This window comes from Thalassophryne amazonica, chromosome 7, assembly GCF_902500255.1.
Source record: "Thalassophryne amazonica chromosome 7, fThaAma1.1, whole genome shotgun sequence".
NCBI classification, from domain to species: Eukaryota; Metazoa; Chordata; class Actinopteri; order Batrachoidiformes; family Batrachoididae; genus Thalassophryne; species Thalassophryne amazonica.
Window position 1 is genome coordinate 105,682,916 of NC_047109.1, and position 26,465 is coordinate 105,709,380.

General features: G+C 41.4%; 1 protein-coding gene across 4 annotated transcripts in view; it reads left to right on the forward strand.

Moving 5' to 3' along the window:
• grb10b (growth factor receptor-bound protein 10b) overlaps positions 1-26,465 on the forward strand; it is a 222,973-nt gene that overhangs the window by 26,096 nt on the left and 170,412 nt on the right. For 3 of the 4 annotated variants that reach the window (XM_034175270.1, XM_034175273.1, XM_034175271.1), the window contains exons 2-4: positions 5,122-5,227; positions 9,964-10,060; positions 25,930-26,248. In XM_034175270.1, the coding sequence (XP_034031161.1) occupies positions 5,177-5,227; positions 9,964-10,060; positions 25,930-26,248 (467 nt within the window). In that variant the 5' untranslated portion in view covers positions 5,122-5,176. The remainder of the gene's footprint in view (positions 1-5,121; positions 5,228-9,963; positions 10,061-25,929; positions 26,249-26,465) is intronic. The other variant, XM_034175272.1, reaches the window with a different exon arrangement.

Below are 26,465 nucleotides of genomic sequence, written 5' to 3' on the forward strand. Positions count from 1 at the left end.
CACTGGTCAAGTGGAAGGAATCAAATCAAAGGACTCTGAGCAGGGTATAATCCCTGGACTGGAATGACTTTGATTCTTTCAGCAATTAACTGTTGCTACAAGTGTGTTTAAGGACTATAAAAAGTGAGTTGTAATGTTTTGTTTGCAGTACAGCCAAGCCGCTCTGTGTACAACTGATCCTGTGAGATCTCAGAAGTGAAACAGAGTATGGCCCAATTAGTGCGTAGGAGAACATGTTTTTCTCCATGTACAACTGGAGTTGCATCAGGAAGGGTATCTGGTGTAAAACCTGTGCCAAATCCCAATACGTGTCTGTAACAGATACACTGTGGCAACTCAGAGTAATTCAGGAAAGCCAAAGGGGAAAAAAAAGGATGTATGTTGTTTTCAGAGAACTGTTGAGACCTGTTTCTGCCGACTTAATCCTGCAAATTTGAAACAGAATTTACAATTTCTACCTGTGCTATTCGGTGTTTATGCATTTTTTTTTGGTAAGTAGACTTGCTTCATTGGGCTAGGACTGTCTTATTTTGCCTCGACTGTATTTGGCACAGGTCTCCTTCTGCCCCTCTTGCACAGCCTCCTAACTTCTGAAATATAATAAACATACAGTTCTGCACCAGCTAGGCAGCAAGTCCTTGGAGCTTAATGAGGGCATGCTTGATGAGTGTTGGTTGTAGTTAATTTGTTTTGTTTTTGTTGTAAACTGTGTCTGCAAATAATGTGTGACTGATTTGACTGTCACTGTCAAACAGGTCACACACTGTAGCACACACTAATTACAAGGAAGCCCTTTCAGGAGACAGCAGCCAGAGTGATTGTGGTGCCCGACATAACTATGCATTGATGGTTGGGTGATTGTTTGGAAGCACAGAGAAATACTACATTGATTTTTAGTCTTCTAAAATTTGAAAACTGTTGTGACTATTGATTGTATGGCTATTCCGAAGATGTTTTTCGACTTGACTGCGGTTACACTAATTATGCAGCAGGTTTAAACTGTACTGAGATGTCAAGTATGGATGTGGTTTCCACAGGACAGCCAATTTGTTGAAAGCAAACTTTAGGTGTAGTTTAATCCAAACCTTCTGAGGACAAACCAGCAGGAGATATAAGTCTCCTATAGGCCATGTGGCTTGTTAGTGTTGGTGCTTATCTTCAGATTCCATAGGGTGAAGTGGTTGACAGTCGACAAGGCCCCCAACTAAGGCAGTATCCCTACAGCTGAGTGGACTGGGACAGTACTGATGAAATGTCCCGTCAAAGGATATACACACACACAGCTAGCTGACTGGAAATTGAATCCAGGTCTACTGCCGCCTCTGCAGGAAGTAGGGTGCAAAAAATTGACTGATTTTTCAAGTCAAAGTGACAGAGCAAACATGAGTATTCTTGCAGATTGTCAACTTCATCAATATTCTTGTTTTAAAATATTTTCCGGACAGCAAACATTATTAACCAGAATATTTTTTTTTTTATTTCTAATAAGTTCCAGAATGTCAGTTTTGGGGTGGAACATGTACAGCACACTGATGGTTCACTAAATGTTTTAATTTGATTTCTGTATTATTCTGTATTATTATTATTCTGTAGTATTTTATGACTGCCTTCATCCACATTTTGGCTCACCTCACCTTTGGTTGTTCATAGTGATGGCTGGCATATCAGCTGTTCCAGTATACTGGTTTAGAACATATATTTACTCAAAGCCTCTAAATACTTTCATACCAGTTCATAATGGGACAGTCTAAGATGACCTTAAGACCAGCTTTTATTTTGGTGCTGCTGCAAAGAAGAAATCAATACCCCTATTCCACAGAGTGCCGTTACTGCCCGTTTCATTCCAAATAGCAAATTGAATGTGTTTTGAAGCGCCACAGTAACTTCTTGATCCAGCTTTTGTCAATCTTGAACAAACTTGGTATACACAGTAGTTGGGGCTACTTTTTCCACATTTAGTTATGTTACAGCCTTATTCCAAAATGGATGAAATTCATTTCCCCTCATAATTCTGCACACAATACCCCATAATGACAATGTGAAAAAAGATTTTATGAGATTTTTTTTTACAAATTTATTAAAAAAAACAAAACAAAAACTAACAACTCACATGTACCTAAGTATTCACAGCCTTTGCCATGAAGTTCAAAATTGAGCTCAAGTGCATCCTGTTTCCACTGATGATCCTTGAGATGTTTCTACAGCTTAATTGGAGTCCACCTGGGGTATATTCAGTTGATTGGTCATGATTTAGAAAGGCACCCACCTGTCAACATATAAGGTCCCACAGTCGACAGTGCATGTCAGAGGACAAAACAAGTATGAAATCAAAGGAATTGTCTGCAGACTGCTTGAGACAGGATTGTCGCGAGGCACAAATCTGGGGAAGGGTAAAGAAACATTTCTGCTGCTTTTAAGGTCCAAATGAGCACAGTGGCCTCCATCATCCATAAATGGAAGGCATTCAGATTCACCAGGACTCTTCCTAGAGGTGGTCACCTCTCTAAACTGAGAGATCGGGGAGAAGGGCTTTCATCAGGGAGGTGAACAAGAACCTGATGGTCACTCTGCCCACCTGGAATTTGCCACAAGGCACCTGAAGAACTCTGACCATAAGAAACAAAATTTTCTGGTCTGATGAGACAATGATTTAACTCTTTGGTGTGAATGCCAGGCTTCATGTTTGGAGGAAACCAGGCACCATCCCTACAGTGAAACATGGTGGTGGCAGCATCATGCTGTGGGGATGTTTTTAAGTGGCAAGAACTGGGAAACTAGTCAGGATTGAGGGAAAGATGAATGCAGCAACAGTTCATCTTTCAGCAGGACAATGACCCTAAGCACACAGCCAAGATATCAAAGGAGTGGCTTCTGGACCACTCTGTGAATGTCCTTGATTGAACATCTCTGAAGAGATCTGAAAATGGCTGTGCACCAACACTCCCCATTCAACCTGATGGAGCTTGAGAGGTGCTGCAAAGAGGAATGGACCAAATTGGCCAAAGATAGGTGCACCAAGCTTTTGGCATCATATTCAAGAAGACTTGAGGCTGTAATTGCTGCCAAAGGTGCATCAACAAAGTATTGAGCAAAGGGTGTAAATACTTATGGACATGTGATTTCTTAGTTTTTATTTTTGATACGTTTGCAATAATTTCAAAATAAACTTTTTTCATGTTGTCATTATGGGATGTTATGAGTAGAATTATGAGGGGAAAATAGGAATTTACTCAATTTTAGAATAAAGCTGTAACATAAAATGTGTAAAAAGTGAAGTGCTGTGAATACTTTCCAGATGCACTGTATATGGACAACCAAATACATTACAACATGCATGTGTGTGTGCATGTAGTGTACAGTATGCTCACATGTACAGCCAGAAATGCCAACATAAACACACACTACTGCTGCAGCGGCAGCCCACTTACAAATACCAACACAAACATCAGATAATATTAGCTGTATATAAACTGGCAGGTCGTATTTTCGAAATGCCAACATGGGGTCATGAACTGCTATATAAAAGACGATCATAGTTGTGCGCCAGAGCTGCTTGACTCAAAATATACCCTGGGGTCTAACTTAAGACCTGGAGTTGTGCCTACAGTGTATTTTTGGGTGCGTGTTTACAGGTGTTTGTTCAGTGGCAGCAGTGCCAAGAGGTTAATAGGGTACCCACTTTAAGAAGTTCAAATACGCTGAAGTTCATGTTGTTGAATTTGTGGTCATTTTGACCCAAGGATGGCTGGCAGACATGCTTCAGCGAGTAGAAGAACCCCTTTTAATGTACCCTGAGGGTCAGCTTCACATTTCCAGTTTTGTTAGCAAAGACCAACACATTTGCAGTCTTTTTTTTATGCAAACGAGAGTCTGATGTGATTGGCAGTTGGATAGGAAAGAATGACCTCAGTGAAAAATGATCAAGAATCTGAAGATGCAAAGGAGGCTCAGGGTATTTACTGTCTGTACATTTTAAGACCATGTGGAATGTAGACCCTCCATATTGAAAATGGACCACCTTTTAACATATATAGTGAGATCATTATAGATGTGAAAAAAAAAAAAATATATATATATATACACTAGACATCTGAAGTGTAATGAAATGGCTTATGAGAAAACCGCCCTGTGCTGCTTAAAAATGGCTCATATGGTGAAATGTTTGACCAGTTTTGACAAGTTTTTCATAATTATCATGCCCTAATTGACCTACCTGGTGATGTTGGGGTGGGGACAGGGTTTGGTGGTGTCCATTTTCAATAGGGGGTCCATTTTGTATGGAATTCATCTATAATTTCACACCCACAGTAGTTAAGTATCAGTCCCACTCTGAGCATGCCTGAAGTGAAGCAGACTAGGTCCTGATTAGTACATGACTGGGAGGATAGTTGAGAACAAGTATAACCTATAGCTAAGTATAGGTATAAGCTGTGAGCAATGTTTTTCCATGTAGAATTGGTTTTTCAACAAGAAGGGGAGCTGGTGTTGACCTTCAATCAATTTCAATTGATTGAAGGTCAATTGAAATTGATTGAACATCAGCAGGTACAGATGAGCTGTAAACGCTCCCATCCAGTGGTCCAAACCAGAGATCATAGGGGTGTCTATGGTTTGGACCTGCACTGATGTTAAAATTAAAAGTTCACATGTTAAATAAAGTCATAATAAAACAGTTACTTGACAATCAAAACTAATTAAGGAGATAATTTTGTTTGAATGAATCAAAGAGGAATAAGGGAACCTGTCATTCATTCATTTTCTGTGCCTGTTTACTCCAGTTAAGGGTCGCATTGGGGGCAGGGTTGGAGCCTATCGTGCAAACTCCACACAGAAAGGACCAGGGAGGTAAACCTGGGACCTTCTCACTGTGAGGCAACAGTTCTCACCACTAAGCCACTTTGCGGCCCAGAAAACAAGTCATGTCACGTGCATGCAAGCTGAGGTGGGGTGCTCTGCATTTCTTTGGTACAAGTAAGTGTGTGCCAAAGAAAAAAAGTGGAAAAGCACTGGATTAGAAGATCTGTGCAGTTAATGATTGCACTCCGTGATTTTACTTGTTCTCACCCTCTACTTTTATAGTTCAGCATTAATCTCCACGTTTCTCCTCATCTTTTTGTGCAGGCATTGCTCTGTCCATCCTCAAAGAAAAACTGTACAAAAGAACAGAGAAACAACCATGGCTGTGGCTAGATGTCCAGATTATTTCCTGCATCATCCCAGCTATCAGGTAAATTTTTTTCTTTTTTTTTTTGTAATGTTTATCAGGACACATCACCATCACCCTATCACCCTCACTTTATTTGTGGAGACTCTTTTTCAAACAATGATAGACATATTGGGAAGAAATTTTGTCTAAGGCATATCATCAGACCACCACAAAAGCTGCTCCCATGTCCAGTCCCAAATGTTTTGTGCCAAATATGACACAAAACAGCATTTTGAAAGTTGTACATTTTTCCATTGGTGTTTACTTTTATTTGTTTTTTAATTTTTGTGCATGTAAGCAGAGTGAAGGTGCATCGTGAGCTGGACTTTTGTGCCGTTTAATTCGCGAAAGCCTGTACTTTACAAAGTTTTGGATTGTGAGCTTGACTTTTGTGCCATTTAATTCGCGAAGGTCTGTACATGACTAGGTTTTGGTGGTCTATGAAGCATTACCTTTTTCCTACATCACGACAGCAGTACACCAGTGCCGCACCTGACCACATCTGACATGGCTATAGGTGCACAGATAAATGCTTGCGTATTGGCTACTTAAGCTATTTGCTTTGGGCCTCAAGAAAGTGGGGAGAAAAAAAGGAAACCGGATCAGTTGGAAACTAGCAATGACGCACACATTGTGCGCTGCTTTGTGATGCTGGATGGAGGTTAAGGCCCAGTAACTGTGTTTAGGGCCCAGTCTCACTGGGGAGAGGATTAATTGCGCATGAATTGAGTATACGAGGTCTGTTAGAAAAGTATCTGACCTTATTATTTTTTTTAAAAAACCATATGGATTTGAATCACGTGTGATTGCGTCAGACAAGCTTGAACCCTTGTGCGCATGCGTGAGTTTTTTCATGCCTGTCGGTTGCGTCATTCGCCTGTGAGCAGGCTTTGAGTGAGGTGTGGTCCACCCCTCTAATCTATTTTTTATTGCGAATAAATGTCTGAACGATTTGGAGCTTTGCTGCATCAATTTTTTTCCAGAAACTGTGAGAGACCTCCAGGTGGACACCGTTCGAAAAATTAATATAGCTTTCAGCGACGATTTTATGGGGATTAAACAGATTATGGGGTGTTACTGCCGCTTTAAGGATGGCCCACAACTGCTGAGAGCGCGGCGCGCTCCCAGCCCCCATCGACAGGCTGACACCCCGCTGGAACAACCAGATCATTTCCAACGTGAAAGCTTTGTTGATCCGGGACCTCGTCTGACTTTCACAAAAAGGCAGAAGATGTGGACATCAGCACTTTTTCCGGCACATTCCACCGTTACAGGAGTTGTTTCATGGAAAGAAAAGCGGAGGGACGCGCCACGGCTCCGTTCATTACGCGGGACAAAACCACCTCGGTGTTGGTCTCTCAGGACAGCTTTCAGGTGGATTTCAGACGGATTCCGGTTGCTTTCCAGTCGTGTGAATATCTGATTGTGATTGTGCATGAGCTGGACATGCCAGAACATGTCCCGTGAGGCTTCATCATGGCGTTGCTTTGTGCCGAGCGGCTGAAATCGAGTGTCGGAATTCATCCCTGAAAGCCATATTAATTTTTCAAACGGTGTCCACCTGGAGGTCTCTCACAGTTTCTGGAAAAAAATTGATGCAGCAAAGCTCCAAATCGTTCAGACATTTATTTGCAATAAAAAATAGACGAGAGGGGTGGACCACACCTCACTCAAAGCCTGCTCACAGGCGAATGACGCAACCGACAGGCATGAAAAAACTCACGCATGCGCACGAGGGTTCAAGCTTGTCTGACGCAATCACACGTGATTCAAATCCATATGTTTTTTTTTTTTAAAATAATAAGGTTGGATACTTTTCTAACAGACCTCGTACAAATTACGGCCGTTCATTGTCGTCCGCAACAAAATTGGCCAAAAATGACAAATGTATCGGTATGAATTACGGATATTTTAATAATGTATAGCGAATATATGACGAACAATCACGGATGTATAACGCATGCATTGAGAATGCATCGTGCACGTGTGGCGGCAACAGCAGTTGTATTGCGCGTGCGCGGCATCTGCATTGCGGTGACAACTAGGGATGTCCCGATCTGATCACATGATTGGAAATCGGGCCCAATCAGACTTGATCGAAATCAGAGGTTGCATCCCAATCAGGAATCCGATATAGATTTTATCCTCATTATTTTGATCAGTGCTATTTCAGGCTCATTATTGCAGATTAATGGGCCTTTTACGCGTCGGAAGCGTCAGAGGCGTGAGACGCGTTGCTTTTTAGAGGCGTCAGAAGTGTTGCTTTAGCTCGGCTTTTGACGTGATGCTTCTGACGGGAGTGCTCATTGTCGCTTGTCGACAGGCTGACGTGGTCAAAGTTCAACCCAAGCTTTTTTTTTTTAGTTGAACAAAAGAAAAAACATAAATTCAACCAGACAGGGGTGGGGGGAGTTACGCGCGCAAAGTTTTTTTCGCAGAACTGCTGTTGGTGTGTTTACGCCTCGATGGAATGACAAGAGGATGATGGACACTTTCCCACCGAAACTCTTACTCACTCATCCCTCCATGCACAGCAGGACCCGGTGCTGACCAAGTCCTCAGGACGACGATCTGTCATCTGATTAACAAAAAGAAAAAAACAAATTGTCTTGTGATCGTTTGTCTGCAAAATGGAGCAAGAGATGGTGTGCGCACGAGCGACGTGCGCACTCATCACATGTAGGAGCGCGTCTTAAAAAGCTTCCGTCTTCATTCACGTTCACTGCGCTGCTCTGAACTTGAACACTGATAAAGCATCAGAGGGGTACACTGAGGACTGTCAGGATGCAAATGTAAGTTGTTTTTTTTTTTTCTTTTACTTGTCAAGTTGACTTTTGAACTTTCGACGCTCTGAGCTGTGACGTAGCTTCGCGCTGTCCCATAGGAACGACGCGTCGGGCCAAAACACGGAAGACTAGTGGCAGAAACCACTGATCTGTACAAATGGTAAATGGACTGCATTTATAAAGTGCTTTTCCATCTGCATCAGACGCTCAAACGCTTTACAATTATGCCTCACATTCACCCAGATGTCAGGGTGCTGCCATACAAGGCCCTCACTACACACCGGGAGCAATAGGGGATTAAAGACCTTGCCCAAGGGCCCTTAGTGATTTTCCAGTCAGGCGGGGATTTGAACCACAGATCAGTGCAGAAACCACGTGTCTGAAGAAAAATCCTTGGAAATGTTTTTTGTTGTTGTTTGTTACCTCAAAATGTCTGATTACTGTTTAAAAAGTTTAGAACACTTGTAATTAAAATAGGTAAATCAGTAAATGGTTCTTTAAAAACCTTTCATCTATAAATTAAAACCACCTGTTATTTCAGATTAGATAATTTCTTGTTTAACATAAGGAACCTTTGACATTTATTTTTAGACAAATAAAATAACATGGAAATTTGTACATTTTTTTTTAAGTCTGGTAGATTATTACTTGATTGTTCAAGCTACCTCAAGGAGAAGTGCACTGTTTAAGTGATAAATGATAAAATAAGGTGATTAAAATGAAATTATTATATATTTAGCATTTGTTCATTGTTCATTCAGTTTTTTAAAGTATCGGATCGGGACTCGGTATCGGCAGATACTCAAATCAGATGACTCGGAATCGGATCGGGGCCAAAAAACCTGATCAGGATGTCCCTAGTCACAACAGAAGCGCACTCAGGTCTGTCGGCATCACTGTTCACACCAACACCGCAGCCTCTGGAGCAATTGCTGGACTTGGACACGTTGCTTGGTATGTTGTTGGATGGCAGCAACTATCACACTGTCTTTGGGAATCCATAACTACATCTGTACATCTCCACAGCCGGACTGACAGTGACTGGCAAGTATGTCGATTTCTGTTTGTTAAGCATTCGCAAATTGTCCGCAAATCAGACGTGGCCAATCTGTATGCATTCGCCACAACTTATTTTAGTTTGTGATGTGGACATGATAGGCATGGTATATATCCATTTTACACACTGTCCCAGTTCGCTGCCAAGTCGCAATACCCCGTCATTTGCGGATAACAGCGGATATACAGTGCATAGATTGAGTATGTATTGCGTATGTAAGGCGGCTGTCATCCGCACCCAAAATTTTGTGCAGCTCAGAAATCCTGGCAACGGAAATACGTGCCTCTGTGGATACTTGCAGATGTGTGTGGATGTCGGCCGACTCATACAAGCATGTTTCACAGATATTGCGGATGGTGAATATGAACCAATTTTGTGTGCAATTCATACGCAAATTGTCCTAAACACCAGTGGGACCGGGCCCTTAGTTGTGCAAGTTCATATGCACATTATAATCCACTCAGTTCTATATTAACCAGAAAATAGCCCGCCAGTGAAATAACCAGTGATTCCCTCAGTTCTTCTAAATGATTGATCATCAACAAGTTGCAGTCATGTTGCTAAAGGTTGACAGGAGTTACTAGTGTTGTTTTTGTTGTTGTTGACCAGCTGCATTATGTCAGCACTGTGAGGAAAAATATCAGAATCTGCATGCGGAAGCTTTGCATTTTCCAGGAAAAGTTAAGCCCCAAAAATTTGAATAGAGTGGAATCATCTGGTTTGCTCATCTTTCATAATGCTTTGGAGTGATGCTGGAGGCATTTTATTGCACACATTGATTCTCCTTGTGTTCAGTTATAACCACTGTATCTGGCCTCCACATCATATCGACCTCATCAGTATCTCCTTCAAAAAAAATGAAAGAAAAAAAGTGCTCTAACCTATTTTTCTTTTCTTGTTTATCTCTCCTTCAGCAGGACAATATAGACCGGTCCTCCACTCACAGACAAACTGAAATCATCAGTCCAAGCTTCCAGCCTTCAACCAATCAGAGTTCAATGAATCATCAAGGTTGGTCTTGATTGTGTCATTGTGCAAATGTATATATATTGGCTCATATGTATCAATATTGCTGCAGACCTTATGGCAGGAGACAGGGTCTTGAATTATCAGAAAGTCATAAAAGTTCGAGATGTTGTCCTTTGATTAGTTGAAATTGTCACCAAGGATTCTGGTGTCTGGTGATACTGATTGAGGAAGTGTTTTATGACATACAGCACAAATGCTTACGTTCAACTCCATCAGTACTTAGATTGTGACAATTTTATTTGTAATTTTAAATCTGTATGCCACCACAGTCAAATTGAAGTGAAACAGTCATGTTGTGCTTGTAGTGTAGAGTCTTAGCTTAATTTTGAGGAATTTAACCAAAAACATTGGAATATCAGGCATTACAATCATTTTTGTACAAAACTCCCATGCCCCATATTCAGAGCCCATTTGTAGTGGACAAACTAAATATAAGGATTTATATATATATATATATATATATATATATATATATATATATATATATATAAAAATACGATAGGGTTATCGCAACTGGCCCACCTTTGCAGGTACTCTGCCCTGTGCCATCTGTGGGCCAGTGGCATCGCTCTCTCATCTCCTTCCATCTTTTCAGGCACCAGCACATGGCAGGAGTTGAGTGGCTACCGCAGGTCATCAGATGGGCACCCTCCCTTCTTTTGATGTTTCGTCAAATTAAGCCCATGACACATCGGGAGGGCTTGACAGCAAATCCAGCATCCTGGATCTACCCCCACTGACCGCCACTCAGCTCTTTGCCATTGATCCTTCCACAGCCCTATGAATCCAAATCTGTTTGGATGCTGCCTCTGCCTGCCTAGTGATGTTGCCTATCAAGTGCTTCCTGGCCACCCCTTCAATTCCCAACTGCCCCAGCATCCTCCAAAGTGACTGCCCAGCAGAACCCCTACAGCCGACCTCTACTGGAAGGTTCCAGGCCTTCCACCCGTTTTGCTGGCAGTCATGTATCAGGCCTTGATATTTCCCCTTCTTGCGCTCATGCGCCTCCTCAATCCTCTCTTCCCAGGGTACTGTCAGCTCTATAAATGCAACCTGTTTAGTGCTCCTAGACCAGAGGACCATATCTGGTATAAGGCTGGTGTGAGCTATCTCTTCTGGGAATTTGAGCTGCTTCCTCAGGTCTGCCCGCATTTCCCAGTCCTTTGCTGAGGCCAAAATGCCTCTGTTCCTACGTCCTGCGGCAGCTGCCTCACCTGACCTGACAAAATTGATAAAGCAGAGCCTGCTGAAGGTCTTTTGCCTTTTTCCTTGCCTGCTTGACCCCATTTGCCAGCACAGACAGCTGCAGCTTGCTGCCTGTCGTGTACAATCCGATGGCGCTAAAGCTTTTCAGTACACCCAGCCATCTCCTTAGATAGGTGGAAATTGATCTCTCCAGTACCTCAACAGAGGAGACCGGTATTTCAATAACAAGCAGTAACCACAGCAACCTAGGGAGTACCCCATACTGGTACCCCCAGACCTTGTACTTGCCAGGTAAACCGCTCTTCTCCAGGGATATCATCCAAGTTTTTGTTTGGCTAAACATCTCTTTCACACTCTGTTTGTCATTGAGGTCCGCTCTGTACCATTTCCCTAAGCTCTTCACCAGTCTTTCCTTAAGTGTAGGGATAACTGTATCCTTGATCTTAGAGCGGAACCGGTCCTGGACACGTCCTTTCCTCAGTACCAGGCTCCTTGATTTTCCAGGTTTGAACTCCATCCGTGCCCAATCAATGAGCTCGACCAGGTCTTTCAAGACCCATCTTCCTTCTGGTACTGACTTTGCCGTGATGGTAAGGTCGTCCATGAATGCTCTCACAGGTGCCTGCTGGATGCCGTTTGCCAGCTTAGCCCCCAATTTTTCTGCTGACTTAACAAGGGGATTCATCACTGCTGAGAACAAAATCACAGAGATTGTGCATCCCGTGATAATTCCCACTTCGAGCCTCTGCCGATCGGTGGTAAAGTCCCTGCAGGTGAACCGCATCCTCAAGTTATCGAAATATCACTGCAAGAGATTCTGGAATCGCTGTGGGATATGGTAGGTTTTCAGCACCAACTCCACTAGCTTGTGGGGTATTGTCCCATAGGCATTTGTAAGGTCTAACCACAGGACTGCCAGGTCCCCACGGTTCCTCTTCGCATCTTCAATGATTTTAGTAATTATGCTGGTATGCTCAAGGCACCCCGATACCCCTGGGACTCCACCCTTCTGGACTGATGTATCCATGTAATCATTGTCCAACATGAAGGTTGTCAACCTCCTCGCCAGAATCCTAAGGAATATCTTACCCTCAACATTGAGGAGTGAAATTGTCTGAAATTGCTTGATCCCTACTGAACTCTCTTCTTTAGGGATAAAGCATCCTTCCGCCACCAACCAACTGTCTACAAGATGATTCTTCCTCCATGCCACTCTCAGTAACTTCCAGAGTCATCTTCTGAGTCTTTCGCAGTATTTCGCAGCATTCAGCTTTTCGCAGGGTCTTAATGCGTGCTCTTACGTTGTCAGGGATTTCTGTCAGCGCTGGTTTCTGGTCTGCTGATGCTTCACGAAATGCCTTCCTCAGTCTCCGTAGATCACTTCTCAGAACTGCTATCTCCCTCAAGCGTCTGTTTTCTTTTGGCTGGATGTTGATTTCGGCTTTCAGTTCTTTCTTCCCAAACCGATCAGCGCCTATACTCCAAATGATGGCTGCCATGGCTTTGAACTTTTTCCCCACATCTCCTGCCAGTGTTGCCTCCAACACTTGGTCTACATCATGATCAAAGCTTTCCCACTCTTTCCTTGCCCCCGCAGCAGGCCAGTTCACTTGCTCCTTTCGTATCACTCCTAAGCCGGCCTTCTGTTCGAACTGTCTGGTTGCTTGAGTGCCTTTTGTTTCTGTCTGGTGCCCTACATCCTCTGACACATCAGAAATGCTGTTCCTGCTTCCCTCTTCGCTATGTGCCTGGAGATTCCGAGGGCTGTGGTTTGCCTCCTGCCCCGGCCTCTCCTCCATCTCACCAGGTTGCCCTGTGCGTTGCACATTTCGTTCATACTGCAGGCACTTAATTTTTGACTGATGTATCCTCAGACCCCTTTCATTTTTACATATCTTCCCACATCTGCAGACCCGGGATAAATTGCGTTGCTGATCGGTAGGTAGTTGTCCATCGTGGGTGGTCATAACAGTGGTCCGTCCTGTGGGTCGATCATCCTCCTCCGCTCTCGCCCGACCCTGGGGGTATCTTGTTATGTATCTTTCCATAGTGATCAATGGTGGGTTCCTCCTCACGGAGTATGTGCTTCGGCCTGCCAAGCCTCTACACCTCATTCTGGTCTTTCCCAAGTGTCAGCAGTCTTTCCTAGCCGTCACCGTTCTTCCTCGGTCGCCAGTCTTCCTTGTCTTTCCAAGTGGTCACTGCGTCACCCAGGGAAGAATATATAAAATACGATAGGGTTATCGCATCTGGCCCACCTTTACAGGTACTCTGCCCTGCACCATCTGTGGGCCAGTGGCATCGCTTTTTCCTCTCCTTCCATCTTTTCAGGCACCAGCACATGGCAGGAGTTGAGTGGCTACCGCAGGTCATCACATGGGCACCCTCCCTTCTTTTGATGTTTCGTCAAATTATTATTAATATAAATCAACACTTTTACAGCCAGCTTTCTTCAGACAAGTCAGGGGGATGTATGGTGCTCTATGGCGAAACTGACTGGGGTAGTCAGTTCTCAAAATCTGAGTGACTGTGCAAGGACACTCATGAGGTAAGTCGTCAAAATACAATGACAACCCTGAAGGACCTATAGGCTTCTGTGACTGTTACATCAGCAGTTGTACAGCTTCATTCTGTAGCAACACAAAGAAAGGTTTTCTTCAAAAAATATGAAATTTCAATGACTGTTTTACCAGAAGGAGCACTGAAGATTCAAGCCTAGATTTGATCCGTTTTTTGGCAATTTCTTCAGTAAAATCCACAGAAGTGTGTAACTCCTTCAGTTTACATTGTTGTTAAACCCCCTGAATTAAAGCTGAAATTCTACTCTACTAACATGTCTTGATTGTTTGATTTCAACCACATTGGTGATGTACAGACGTAAAATTTCTGGAATTATCACACAGTGCGTTACGGCCCGTTACACTGTAATTTTGGACCGTTACGATTTTCAGTACAGCATCTGTAATCAACCGTTTCTGCAACGCGACTCCAGTTTGAAGCGTGAATCGAAGCAATGCTTCGATTCAATTGCTCGTGGCTCTTTGATTTGCTGCTCTTCAGAAGTGGTAAGTCTGCTTCTTAACCCCTCTGAAAGCCATTAAACTATCATGAGTCACTTTTGTGTGGATTAAAGTCACTAACTGGGACTCGTGTTGTTGCAGTCAACAAACAAGAATTGTCCTCCGTTCCGTTGTCACAGCTTTAAACGCTGCGCGGCTCTCTGTTGAGACAGAGTCCGCTCGGAATTAATAACGTCAAAACAAATCCCCGCTTTAAATAAAATGACACCTCTTACAAACGTTGCAATACAGACAATGAACTACAATCAACTAAAACATTTTTTCCTCCCAAAATGAGACGTCTTGCATTCTCTATAAACCTGACCTTGCAGCATAGCTGCAAGAGCTCAGCTCATAGGTATGGAAAGACATTCATGCCAATAATAATGTCTGAAAGGAAATGCTTTTGTCAAAAACTAACATTTTATTTCTGTTTATGTCCAGAGATCAAGGATCCACCATGTAGAGTTTATTATGTCCAGAGTTTAAGGATCCAGTAAACAATTTCATATTTATTTAAGATGCCAAATTATAACAAACGCTGTCTCAAGGTGCCTCACACAGAACAGTTCAACATAAATAAATAAAAATAAAAACATTCAAATACCTAATTAAAAACAGAAGTTAAAAAATAAAACATAACAAAATAAAAACTACTCATAAGAAAGACAATAAAAATAGGTTTTTAAGTCTTGACTTAAAAATGTCCATGGACTCCCGACTGCCTGACTGAGGGCCATGTACTGGCTAACCCAGAATGAGATTGCCCACTCAACAAACTTCCACAGCCTTCTGGACATGATGAAGGGACTTGTGCTCTCGTACATGGCTTTTCCCCTTTGGGTACCCCTAGAATGGTCAATTTTTAGCTTGAATTTTCAAAAGCTTCCCCCCTTCCGCACTGCCCCCCACCCCTCGGTCGCTTCGCTCCCTCGACATTACCACTACGCTAAAATTTTATCCTAGCTAGAACCCTGAAAGCCCATTATCTAGGCACCTGATGGCTACAAGGACAGGACAGGCTATTTTGGCTCCGCCCTTCGTGCACTTCGTTGTGACAATCCCACCTGCTTTGTGCGCTGGACACTGTATATAAAATAATTTGTAGCGGATTCATCATTTTCTGTCATTCTTCGAATTTAAAAGCATGGAATTGCTTGACGTCCAGTTTTCATTGAAGCAAGGCAGCCCTCTAAAATCTTGATGTGTATGAGATTATCAGCAGTTATCAGCATGTACAACTGAGTATCATCAGCATATAAGTGAAAAGTAATCCTGTAGTGTTGCAGTATGTGGCCAAGGGGTGCTGTATAAAGGGAGACCATTCCCAGGACATTCCCAGCAATCCCAAAGTGATTCTCTAGCCTATCAAGTAATATGATCCATCGTATCAAACGCAGCACTAAGATCTAACAGTAACAGAACCGTAGTGGTGTCTGAGTCCATTGGAAGCAGAAGATCATGTTGCCACATCAGTGAGAGTTGTCTCCGTGGAATGGTGCATTCTAAATGCAGACTGCAGCAGCTCAACAGTTTATTGTCTGTAAGTTGATCCAGGAGCTGCTGTGAAACCACTTTTGGAACACAAGAATTTTGGAACAAAATGATAGGTTTGATATCAGCTTATAGTTTTTCAGTAGACTGGGGGACAAGGTTAGATTTTTTTTTTTTTAAGTATAGATTAGTGACAGGTTAATATTTCCAGTACAGTAGGCCCAAGTGTATGCATAGGTCCTTAAATGGACTGCATTTATATAGCGCTTTTCCATCTGCATCAGACGCTTTACAATTATGCCTCATATTCACCCCGATGTCAGGGTGATGCCATATAAGGCGCTCACTACACACCGGGAGCAAATAGGGGATTAAAGGCCTTAAATGGTTTAATTGCTATAGGATTGGAAACCAGTGACGTAAGAGACACAATGTCAGTATTTGAGAGGGTAATACCACAAGCAAGGACCGAATCCATGAAAGGCTTATATTGGCTGATATTATCAGCCAGCCGATATATCATCTGGCTCTAGTATACAAATAATGAATGTTTGAGTTCAATGGTATGAATATTTCATGAGGTGAAAGCTGCAACATACCATTCAACATGGCTTCACCTCGTTGAATGGTATGTTCCAGCTTTCACCTCATTCGTCCCATTGAAAGAATATAAAAACACTCATTATTTGTTTTATATAACGGCTAAAATAGATCGTCATTTGATATTTTATTAATTTATAAACAACAGAAAAGGGACTTACATTTTGGTGTTCCACTGTAACGTGTAGTCCAGTGATGCTGTGCACTGACTTCGGACTTCCATTTAAAAAAAAGACTTTGTGTAGTTCCTCAGTCCAGCCAAAAATCACATGAGCGTTTCATGTGAGCAGATCTTCATGCATCCAGATGGCTTACGGCGGAGTGGATTTTGTATGTGTGTAGCAGTGTCAGTTAACTCAATCAGTTCATCATGTCGTTGTCCCGCGTGTGCACACGCAACCGGCTTGGTCGAGCTGTGTACCTCCTGAGTGCAGTGGAAAAAAAAGTCACGTCAGAAATGAGTCCAGGTTTTCTTTCTCTCTTCCTGGTAACAGACAGCACATTGGATTTGTTTTTTGTGTGTGTGTGTGTATATATCTTACATGAATTAGCAATGTCAGTTAGCTCAAATTATGTCTCAGGAGAGTCGTGTCCATACCGTGCGCGCGCACACGCAACGTGGTCGGCGCTTGTGCGTGCACATACTCCTGCGTGAGCATGTGTGTGCGCAACGTACACGTGCACAAGGACATGTGCGCACACATGTGCGTGCTGATCACGTGCGCACGTGCACAAGGACAAATTTGCACTCTAAATGGAACCAAGCCACACTGAATGCAATGAAACACAAATGGGATGAATTAATCCATGTCATGTGACATACAAAGCACTAATCAAATGACAAGAATCCACTCAGCCGTTATATAATATTATTTTAAGAGCTCTAGTTTCCCCCAAGAGGTCTAGTTTTTTTTTTTTTTTATTTAAAATGTTTTCTATGCATTTAAATGTAGCTTACAAAAAGTAAACAAAGTTTGGCTCACTTTTGTGTCCACACACACAAATAGATGTCTCATGCTCGACCCACATGCCAGTGTACTTTGTCAGTGTCACCAATCTGTGCGTCTCATACCTGGGTCTGTGACGCATGTCTGTGTTTGTCTGATTGAGACATTCATATCAACGCATGACTATACAACTGATAGTGACGCTCAAACCCTAAATCTCTGTGCCTCTTTGTACACAAACAGTTCACTCAGTCCCCCATGGAGAACAAAACTAGGTTGTTTTACTAAGAAAGTTTTTTTTTTTTCCTCTCTTTTCTTAATCAAAGATTCTTGCATCACCTCATGAGACTGATGAACTGAGCATGCAGCGTATTCAGTTTATTTGTTATGGTGCTCATTATGATTCATTTTCTCAAGCATTCATTATAGCCATAATTGTTTTCATAATTAATCCATGTTGTCTCTTATGTCCTTAGTTCTGCCTGTGGCCCTGTTTCTTGTGCTGTGATTACCTGTATGGCCTTGTGTGCACCCAATAGTTCTTTAGCTCGCTAGGCTATCTATAAGTAGCTACTTCAGCTTACCTCTCCCTATTAATACCTACAGATTAACCACTTGTGAATCACAGGCACCTGTGATGCAGTTACAAGAAACTGTTTCAAGAAAACCTCCTCAAAGACAACACATTAGTTTATAGAGAAAGCTGTAGCCCATTTTGCAGCTAAGATGAAGATGTTTGTAGGACCTCTTACCAGCCCCAGAGACTGATTTAAAAGCCAGTGATAACGTTGAATAAAAATATAATGTAATTCTAAAGTAAAACTGCTGTTGTGACATGTTGGGGTGAACTGGTCAGTGTCCTCTTCATTCTGGTTTACCTCTTAGACCAGCCTGAATGATATTGGAGGATCCTTGAAGAGATTGTATGTTTGGACAAGCAAAGTACAGATGAGCCCTGTTAACTCATGTAAGTCGCGATCCGGGTTTATTCGCGGTCAAGTTGTGGGCCCTAAAAATTTAGACTACTCTATGAAAGTCAATTTTGATTTTACTGTTTTTGGGAGGGATCGCCAGTGCAGATGATTCTGGATGATGATTTCTTCTTCCTCCTCCCACCTGCTGTAGGTCTGCGATGAGGGTGGACGTGACTCTTTAGATCCTTACTGCCAGTTCAGATTGGGCTGGAATTTATACACGCCACACACCTATGACATTGACAGCGATGATATTTTGGTCATGTGCTACATTTCTCTGTGCATGATCAAGAACACAGCTGCCTCAGTGTTAAAACCATTGTAAACTGTGCGTGGCTTCATGCAAGTGAGCAAAGAAAATTTTAAAATGCTAAAAATCTCCATCACACATTAATTAGGTGAACTTCACTTGAACGTTATGCAAACCATTCAAAAACACTGCAAGTGCGAGTGATTGCGCCAGTGCACCGCAGTACTGCACAGCTTATCTGAACGATTATAACGAGATTTTACAGCTACTCATGAGAAAGAACGAACATGCAACTATTACATAATATATAATATTACAAATAATTACATTTCAGACAGCACCAAATACATTCTCCACCTCAAAGAGAGAGAGAGAGAGAAAACGGCATCCAGCTGGGAACACAGCAGGTAGGATCGTCATGACCAAGTGCGTGCAAGGGCACCTTAACACTACATCTAGCAACCATGAAAGCAGCTGCATTGGTGTTGGAAACATCTGTACCCCCCTAGTGTATTGGCTAATGTAAATATTTAAAAAATTTGGGTAGAGTCTTCACAAATGCATTTAATTTATTCTAAACACTTCATAAAATAACAAAATGCATGTTGCCAGTTTTTCTGAGGGGGTTTAGGGTATTTGGAGAAAGCAAATTCAAAGGCGTGAAAAATGAGAAAAAAGTCGACCGAAAATCTATATATCATGTGGCTGTAATAGACATACAGTGATTTAAATTGCTGTAAATTGTTGTTCTCAAGTTATTCAGTATAATAACACATTCAAGTACTTAAACACATCATAAATGCCATTTTAATAGTTATGTTTCAGTTTCTATTTAGTTTCTAGTGTCCTTTCTCTGCAATTCTTCTGACCTAGTTCTCATCTTCATCAAGTTCCTCATCATTCTCTGGTGACAAGGAAAATATATCGGCACAAGTGTCCCCTTCCCTTCCACAGTGACAGAGTTCTATGCAAGCAAGCTTGTACTTCTTACAGATCACCGTCTGGTACACTACATCGAAGATTCGCTGCTTGCACCACAGGCACACTTTTCTAGCTGTAGCACACAGTCTGGTGCTTGGGGATCTCTGGACAGTACAGGCATCAGTTTACCATCTTCATCTTTCCAGCACAGAGTGAGTGGATCAGGGATGACTGGGTCTAGAATGATGGCCTGACACCAGATGTTTGCCTGCAGGTGAGCTCGCCGAATATGTTCAGCCCATGCTCCAGGTGTTGATGGAAGTTTGTCCACTCCCTGGTCAGGTTTCAGTTGCTTGAACAGAACCCACCTCAGATCTTTGGCTTGTGCGACTTTCGCTGTCTTTGGCAGAAGAGCGCACACAGAAATGCTTCACAGCCATCAGTGACCTATGTTGATGGTTTATCGCCAAGACCCAGGTTGATGAGGGCAGAAATCACCCTGGGTTCTGCAGACATGAAGGTATTGAAGAATGTCACCTTGCCTTTCCCTCTGATGAGCCCTGTGGTGTCACACCCTGGCAGCACATGCCAGCTGATGAGGGCGGCTGCAATTCTAGGTCCAAGAAGAGTGTCATAGATGGGTTGCAACAGGATTATGTGGCAGCAGTCTGCAGTACCCATGATGAGTGCAGCATTTCTGCCAAGTTGTGGCACTCTATGAAGAGCTAACAGAAAAACATTGGTGTCCTGTGTGTAGATGTGGACAGTGTCCCCAGAATTAGTTTTTTAGAATTGCACTACAATTGTACTGCAATTTCTACAGCACGAAGGATCATGAGCATGTTGGCCTCCTCTTGAGTGCTAACTGTGGTAGCAATGTTACAGTTGTAGTTCACTATCACGCTGTTGCGTGTGACATTCACGATGTTCACCATACCATTGTCGATCAGTTCCTGAGCCAGGCAGAGGGTGAGAGAGTCCTTTGTGCCATTACTTGCAAGGAAAGTGGCCTTGTCTCTGATCTGGGTTGAATCCTCAACTTTGAAAGATCTGACTTCCTTCACCTTGTCACATCTCCATTCTCAAGTACTTTGTTTCAGTGAGGTGGCTTTGGTGTAGTTGTCAAAGACAACCCGAACTGCTGCATAACTTTGAGCTCTTGTGTCAGTGAGCTTGATGTATGCAAGCTTCTTTCCACTCTTTTCTCACACCCATTAAGTCTTGGAGTATAACCATTCCGTGTATTACCAAGGTAGTCATGGAGTGCTTCACAGACTTTGAGGCCTCATCACTGGCAGTGTGGACAAGACCTTCCAGAATGTGTATCACACTGCTCTTGTCATGAAAAAATGTCACATTCACTACAGTGTGGCAGTGTTACCCATTATTATATACACATTGTGACATCATAGTTAGGCAGTAGGCCTACAAGGTGGTGCTCTATCAGTAGAATATGTACAACCCCTGGCAAAAATTATGGAATCACCGGCCTCGGAGGATGTTCATTCAGTTGTTTAATTTTGTAGAAAAAAAGCAGATCACAGACATGACACAAAACTAAAGTCATTTCAAATGGCAACTTTCTGGCTTTAAGAAACACTATAAGAAATCAGGAAAAAAAATTGTGGCAGTCAGTAACGGTTACTTTTTTAGACCAAGCAGAGGGAAAAAAATATGGAATCACTCAATTCTGAGGAAAAAATTATGGAATCATGAAAACAAAAGAACGCTCCAACACATCACTAGTATTTTGTTGCACCACCTCTGGCTTTTATAACAGCTTGCAGTCTCTGAGGCATGGACTTATTGATTGACAAACAGTACTCTTCATCAATCTGGCTCCAACTTTCTCTGATTGCTGTTGCCAGATCAGCTTTGCAGGTTGGAGCCTTGTCATGGACCATTTTCTTCAACTTCCACCAAAGATTTTCAATTGGATTAAGATCCGGACTATTTGCAGGCCATGACATTGACCCTATGTGTCTTTTTGCACGGAATGTTTTCACAGTTTTTGCTCTATGGCAAGATGCATTATCATCTTGAAAAATGATTTCATCATCCCCAAACATCCTTTCAATTGATGGGATAAGAAAAGTGTCCAAAATATCAACATAAACTTGTGCATTTATTGATGATGTAATGACAGCCATCTCCCCAGTGCCTTTACCTGACATGCAGCCCCATATCATCAATGACTGTGGAAATTTACTTGTTCTCTTCAGGCAGTCATCTTTATAAATCTCATTGGAACGGCACCAAACAAAAGTTCCAGCATCATCACCTTGCCCAATGCAGATTCGAGATTCATCACTGAATATGACTTTCATCCAGTCATCCACAGTTCACGATTGCTTTTCCTTAGCCCATTGTAACCTTGTTTTTTTCTGTTTAGGTGTTAATGATGGCTTTCGTTTAGCTTTTCTGTATGTAAATCCCATTTCCTTTAGGAGGTTTCCTACAGTTCGGTCACAGACGTTGACTCCAGTTTCCTCCCATTCGTTCCTCATTTGCTTTGTTGTGCATTTTTGATTTTTGAGATATATTGCTTTAAGTTTTCTGTCTTGATGCTTTGATGTCTTCCTTGGTCTACCAGTATGTTTGCCTTTAACAACCTTCCCATGTTGTTTGTATTTGGTCCAGAGTTTAGACACAGCTGACTGTGAACAACCAACATCTTTTGCAACATTGCGTGATGATTTACCCTCTTTTAAGAGTTTGATCATCCTCTCCTTTGTTTCAATTGACATCTCTTGTGTTGGAGCCATGATTCATGTCAGTCCACTTTTTGCAACAGCTCTCCAAGGTGTGATCACTCCTTTTTAGATGCAGATTTAGTTTTGTGTCATGTCTGTGATCTGCTTTTTTTCTACAAAATTAAACAACTGAATGAACATCCTCCGAGGCCGGTGATTCCATAATTATTGCCAGGGGTTGTATTCAGTACCAAATCATTCAGTTTTGCATATTCTGAAGTTAGCACACAGTTCAAACCTCTTCAGCTAAACCTGCCATCTTATCAATTTCTGTTCAAATATTTTCTTTGGGACAGTTGAAACACTTTTGTAACATTCTAATAAGCTTAATATTATATTTATACAGATCCTTATTGAAGTAATCTTCTACAGAGAAACAGTGTGTGGAAATTGAGGTTTAAAACACCATATTTCAATTTGGTTTCAGCAAACCATCTAAACCATGACAGAAAAATTGGCAACATCACTTTTTGTTGCCAAAATTCTACCCCAAATTTTAAACATTTACACACACACACAAAGAAAATTGATGAAGAATCAATAAGGGAATTGAAGAAGAATCAGACTGATAGGCAGAATCAATAATGGCATTGCTATCGGAAAATTTTTTAACAATACCCATCAGTTAATAGCATTAGCTTGTATACTTTCCTGCAGTTTTCTTAATCTCTCTCACTTCTGTTGTGCCCCTGATTCTCTCATATCTCTAAGTTCATACCGCAAAGTATTCCTCTAAGTTATGAAATAAGAATTTTCAGAAAATATGGGCTGTGTTACATGTAAAATAAGAACCACAACAAAAAGTGACATATTTACATCATCCACTGAATATCTTCATAGTTAATAAATATACTGTTTTTGAAGCTCCTGCACTTGAAACACATGCTGGAATGCCTCTGCTTCATACAATATAGAGCTTGTCTCCCTCTAGTGGTGTCCTTGTGTTCTCCACTGTGGTTACAGGTTCTGTGTGGACAGAAGATGAACTCATGAGATGGATTTCTTTTTAATAATGAAGAATTATTAATCATAAGATGTAATTTAGAAAGAGCAAAGTTAAGCAGCCAGATTATAAATGTTTCACACCATGAAGCAATTAGACAAGAGCTTCAACTGAGCCCACTTCAACTTGCGTGCTCCTGAAGTCTGTCAAAAAATATGCTTCATAAATTTAAATCTCCTTTGGGTTTTTCACAGTGGCTTTGAGAATACATTCCTCCTCTGAAAAGAATTCCACAACCATCCACAGCTTTTGAAACCAGAATACTTCATACGTGCAGTGAATTTAGAACAGCCGATGATTACAATACAGAAATTTTTCTCAGAGCCGCAGTGGTAAAAGTTGTTGAGTTTCAGACAGGTTTGTACTTGCACCTCTTAACTCAGGAGATTTGGCTCACAGGGTAAAACTGACTCTATGCACATAGTCCAGATATTCTTGCTGATTAAGCGCTCTCGTAAAACTGGTTACCAGTGTATGGTACTTGTGTGCCTTTAGTTTTTTTTTATTTCTTCCTCCCTTATGGTAAGGCAATACAAGGTGGGGTCATGGGTTCAACCTCTGGCCACAATGAAGCAGCAGTGAAACTGAAATGGAAAATGGGAAAGTCCCAAGAATATGCAGGGACTTTACTTCTTTGCCGGAAGTGTTTGAAACCAAAACAGAATGTTTTCAGGATTTCATTCTTTTTTTCTTGGGATATACTGTCTTAAAATCATAATGCCTGTTTTGCCTTTAGTAAATTTTATGTTACATTGTTTTAGTCAGGGCTGACAAGGTTTCTGTAAACTATTATCATTCATGAATGTTACACATGTAAATCTGGAGACAGTACAGAAGGTTACAATGTAGTGATGATCCAAGATCATGTAGAATTCTTATTATTGTCATCATTAAGTAGGGTTTAGAGCCACAAAATGTGCTGCTGTAGTTTTGTAAGACTTAAAATAAGTCACAAATGAATGTAAGTAGGAACTTCTAATTTTGCATGATCGCGACTATTAAAGCTGTACAGCCTTTCAAATTTCACAAAACTGACAAAATTTAGTTTCTCTTAAAATACAAGCATTATAATGTAAGTTTATTGTTGTAACATGTTGAAAAATTACAGCTCATTTGAATGAAAACGTATTTATCTGGGTGGAATTACATGGCCAATATTGTCTTTTCCTTATGCCATTGGGCAGATGGAATGCAGGAGGAAGCGCATGTGGGAGGTTTTGAAGTTACCTGTGACCTGATCGACTTGTTTGATGCACATTCCTGGGGCGTGCATGCTAAGATCCATAAGATGTCTTGTAAATCACTTCAGAGGTGTTATCTGGTTTTAAAATCAGTGTTATTAGTTTAAGAAGTGTTTATTTCTCACTAACTTTACGAGAAACAGATTTAGGCAGAAATAAGCTGTTTCAGAGCGTTTTCCACCATTTTGATTTATTTTGTTCAAGCGAGCTGCCAGCTGGCATCACGCTGCCTTTCTTTGCTCCAGTTGGCATTTGCATTATCCTTCCTGTCATCCTCCCGTAGTTTAGGAGAAGCCCCCATGTGATCTATGACGTTACTACCAAATGTAGGTCATGACGTCTGATCACTTGAATTTCTACTCATCATGGGTCAAAACTCTAAATAGTTTCCAGACAGTGCAAATTTTGATTATTCTGGCATATTATATTGTGAATCCATTATTTAAATGCCAAGGAATAAAATTATAGTGGTGCCAAAGAAAATTATTTTCTGCCTTAAGTCTTAAAAAAAACAAAGGCCATACAGCTTTAATGTGGAAATAAAGTATTAGAATTCTGTGTGTTGTCATAATAAAGCCTGACTTATTTATTGACATATTGTGAACATACTATAGAAGCTTATTTGTCTGGATACCTCGTAACCATTTAACTTTTGATTAACTTGGGTGTAGATGTCGTCCTTTGCACATGGAAGAGTAAGCAACATTTTGACTCTGATGCAGATCCACCATTGTTTTTAATTTATCTTTATTTTATAGTTCCCACCAATAACTTCTGTCTTATTTGTTCTTTGGTGAAACAGCAGCCTTACTTGTATTGAGCTTAGTTAGGGACAAACAAACAGGAGAGTTAGCCCTTGGTAAAAGTGTGCACTGAGTGCAGTCTATATAATTTTTTCTTTTTTTGTGATTATGTAAAGTTTGCAAGACAAAAGCAATAGTTTTTAAACATGCAGTTAACAAATAGGTCAGTATCTTCTTCCCATCTCCTGGGGTGGGGATGTGGTTTTAAAAAAGTGGCGGGGTTGGGCATTGTGTCACCAATATCTCAGTTGAACGTTTATAATCCTAATCAAATTAATTTTATGAGAAAATAAATTTTGTAGGAGTCATACTTTTTGGTATGTTGTGTGGTCTTAGTCTGTTTCTATGTTACTGGGACTACAGATGGAAATTAGCATCATGCTATAATCTGACATATTTACATGTAACAATATTCATTAATATGCATTGTCTCATTTTAAATAAACATATACACTTACAAAGGTATGCTTCAAATTTTGCTGGACACCAGAATCTCTACAAAGAAGGAAGGAACTCATCAACAGAGCCTGGTTGACCTTTATTTTGTCAGGTGTGGTGTATTCAGTAGGTGATGTGCTGCTCTGTGTGTGTGTCTTTCAGAGGACGATGTCGATTTGGAGGCCCTCGTGAATGATATGAACTCGTCGTTTGAGAGTCTGTATCCTAACTGCAGTGGTCAGCAAATGGAAACCACCCCACTATTGCACAATGGACAGATGACGTCTTCCTCACACCAACACCAACACCCTCTTCACTACAACCATCATTATCATCAGCATATGCAACACAACCAGCCACGGCAGGGGCAGCACTCACATTCACTTTGCCATGTATCTCCTGAGCCACCGCCCTACTCGTCCATTATGTTGCCCCAAAGCGGCGTCCAACGATCACAGCCGATGCACATCCTTGCTGTCAGGTAGGTGTATATGTAATACTGTGCTATTCTTAAACATGTATTATATGTGGTTTGTCTTTAATATGACTACGGTTGAGTATTGCAAAGACCTAAACGATATTGCTTCTCTTACAAGTACTGTTTTTTAGCCAGTACTTTAACAACATTCTTATTTTCTTTTGTTTTTGTTTAGTTTTTGATTTTTGAGGAAGAAGGAAACAAATTAAGGAAAACAAAA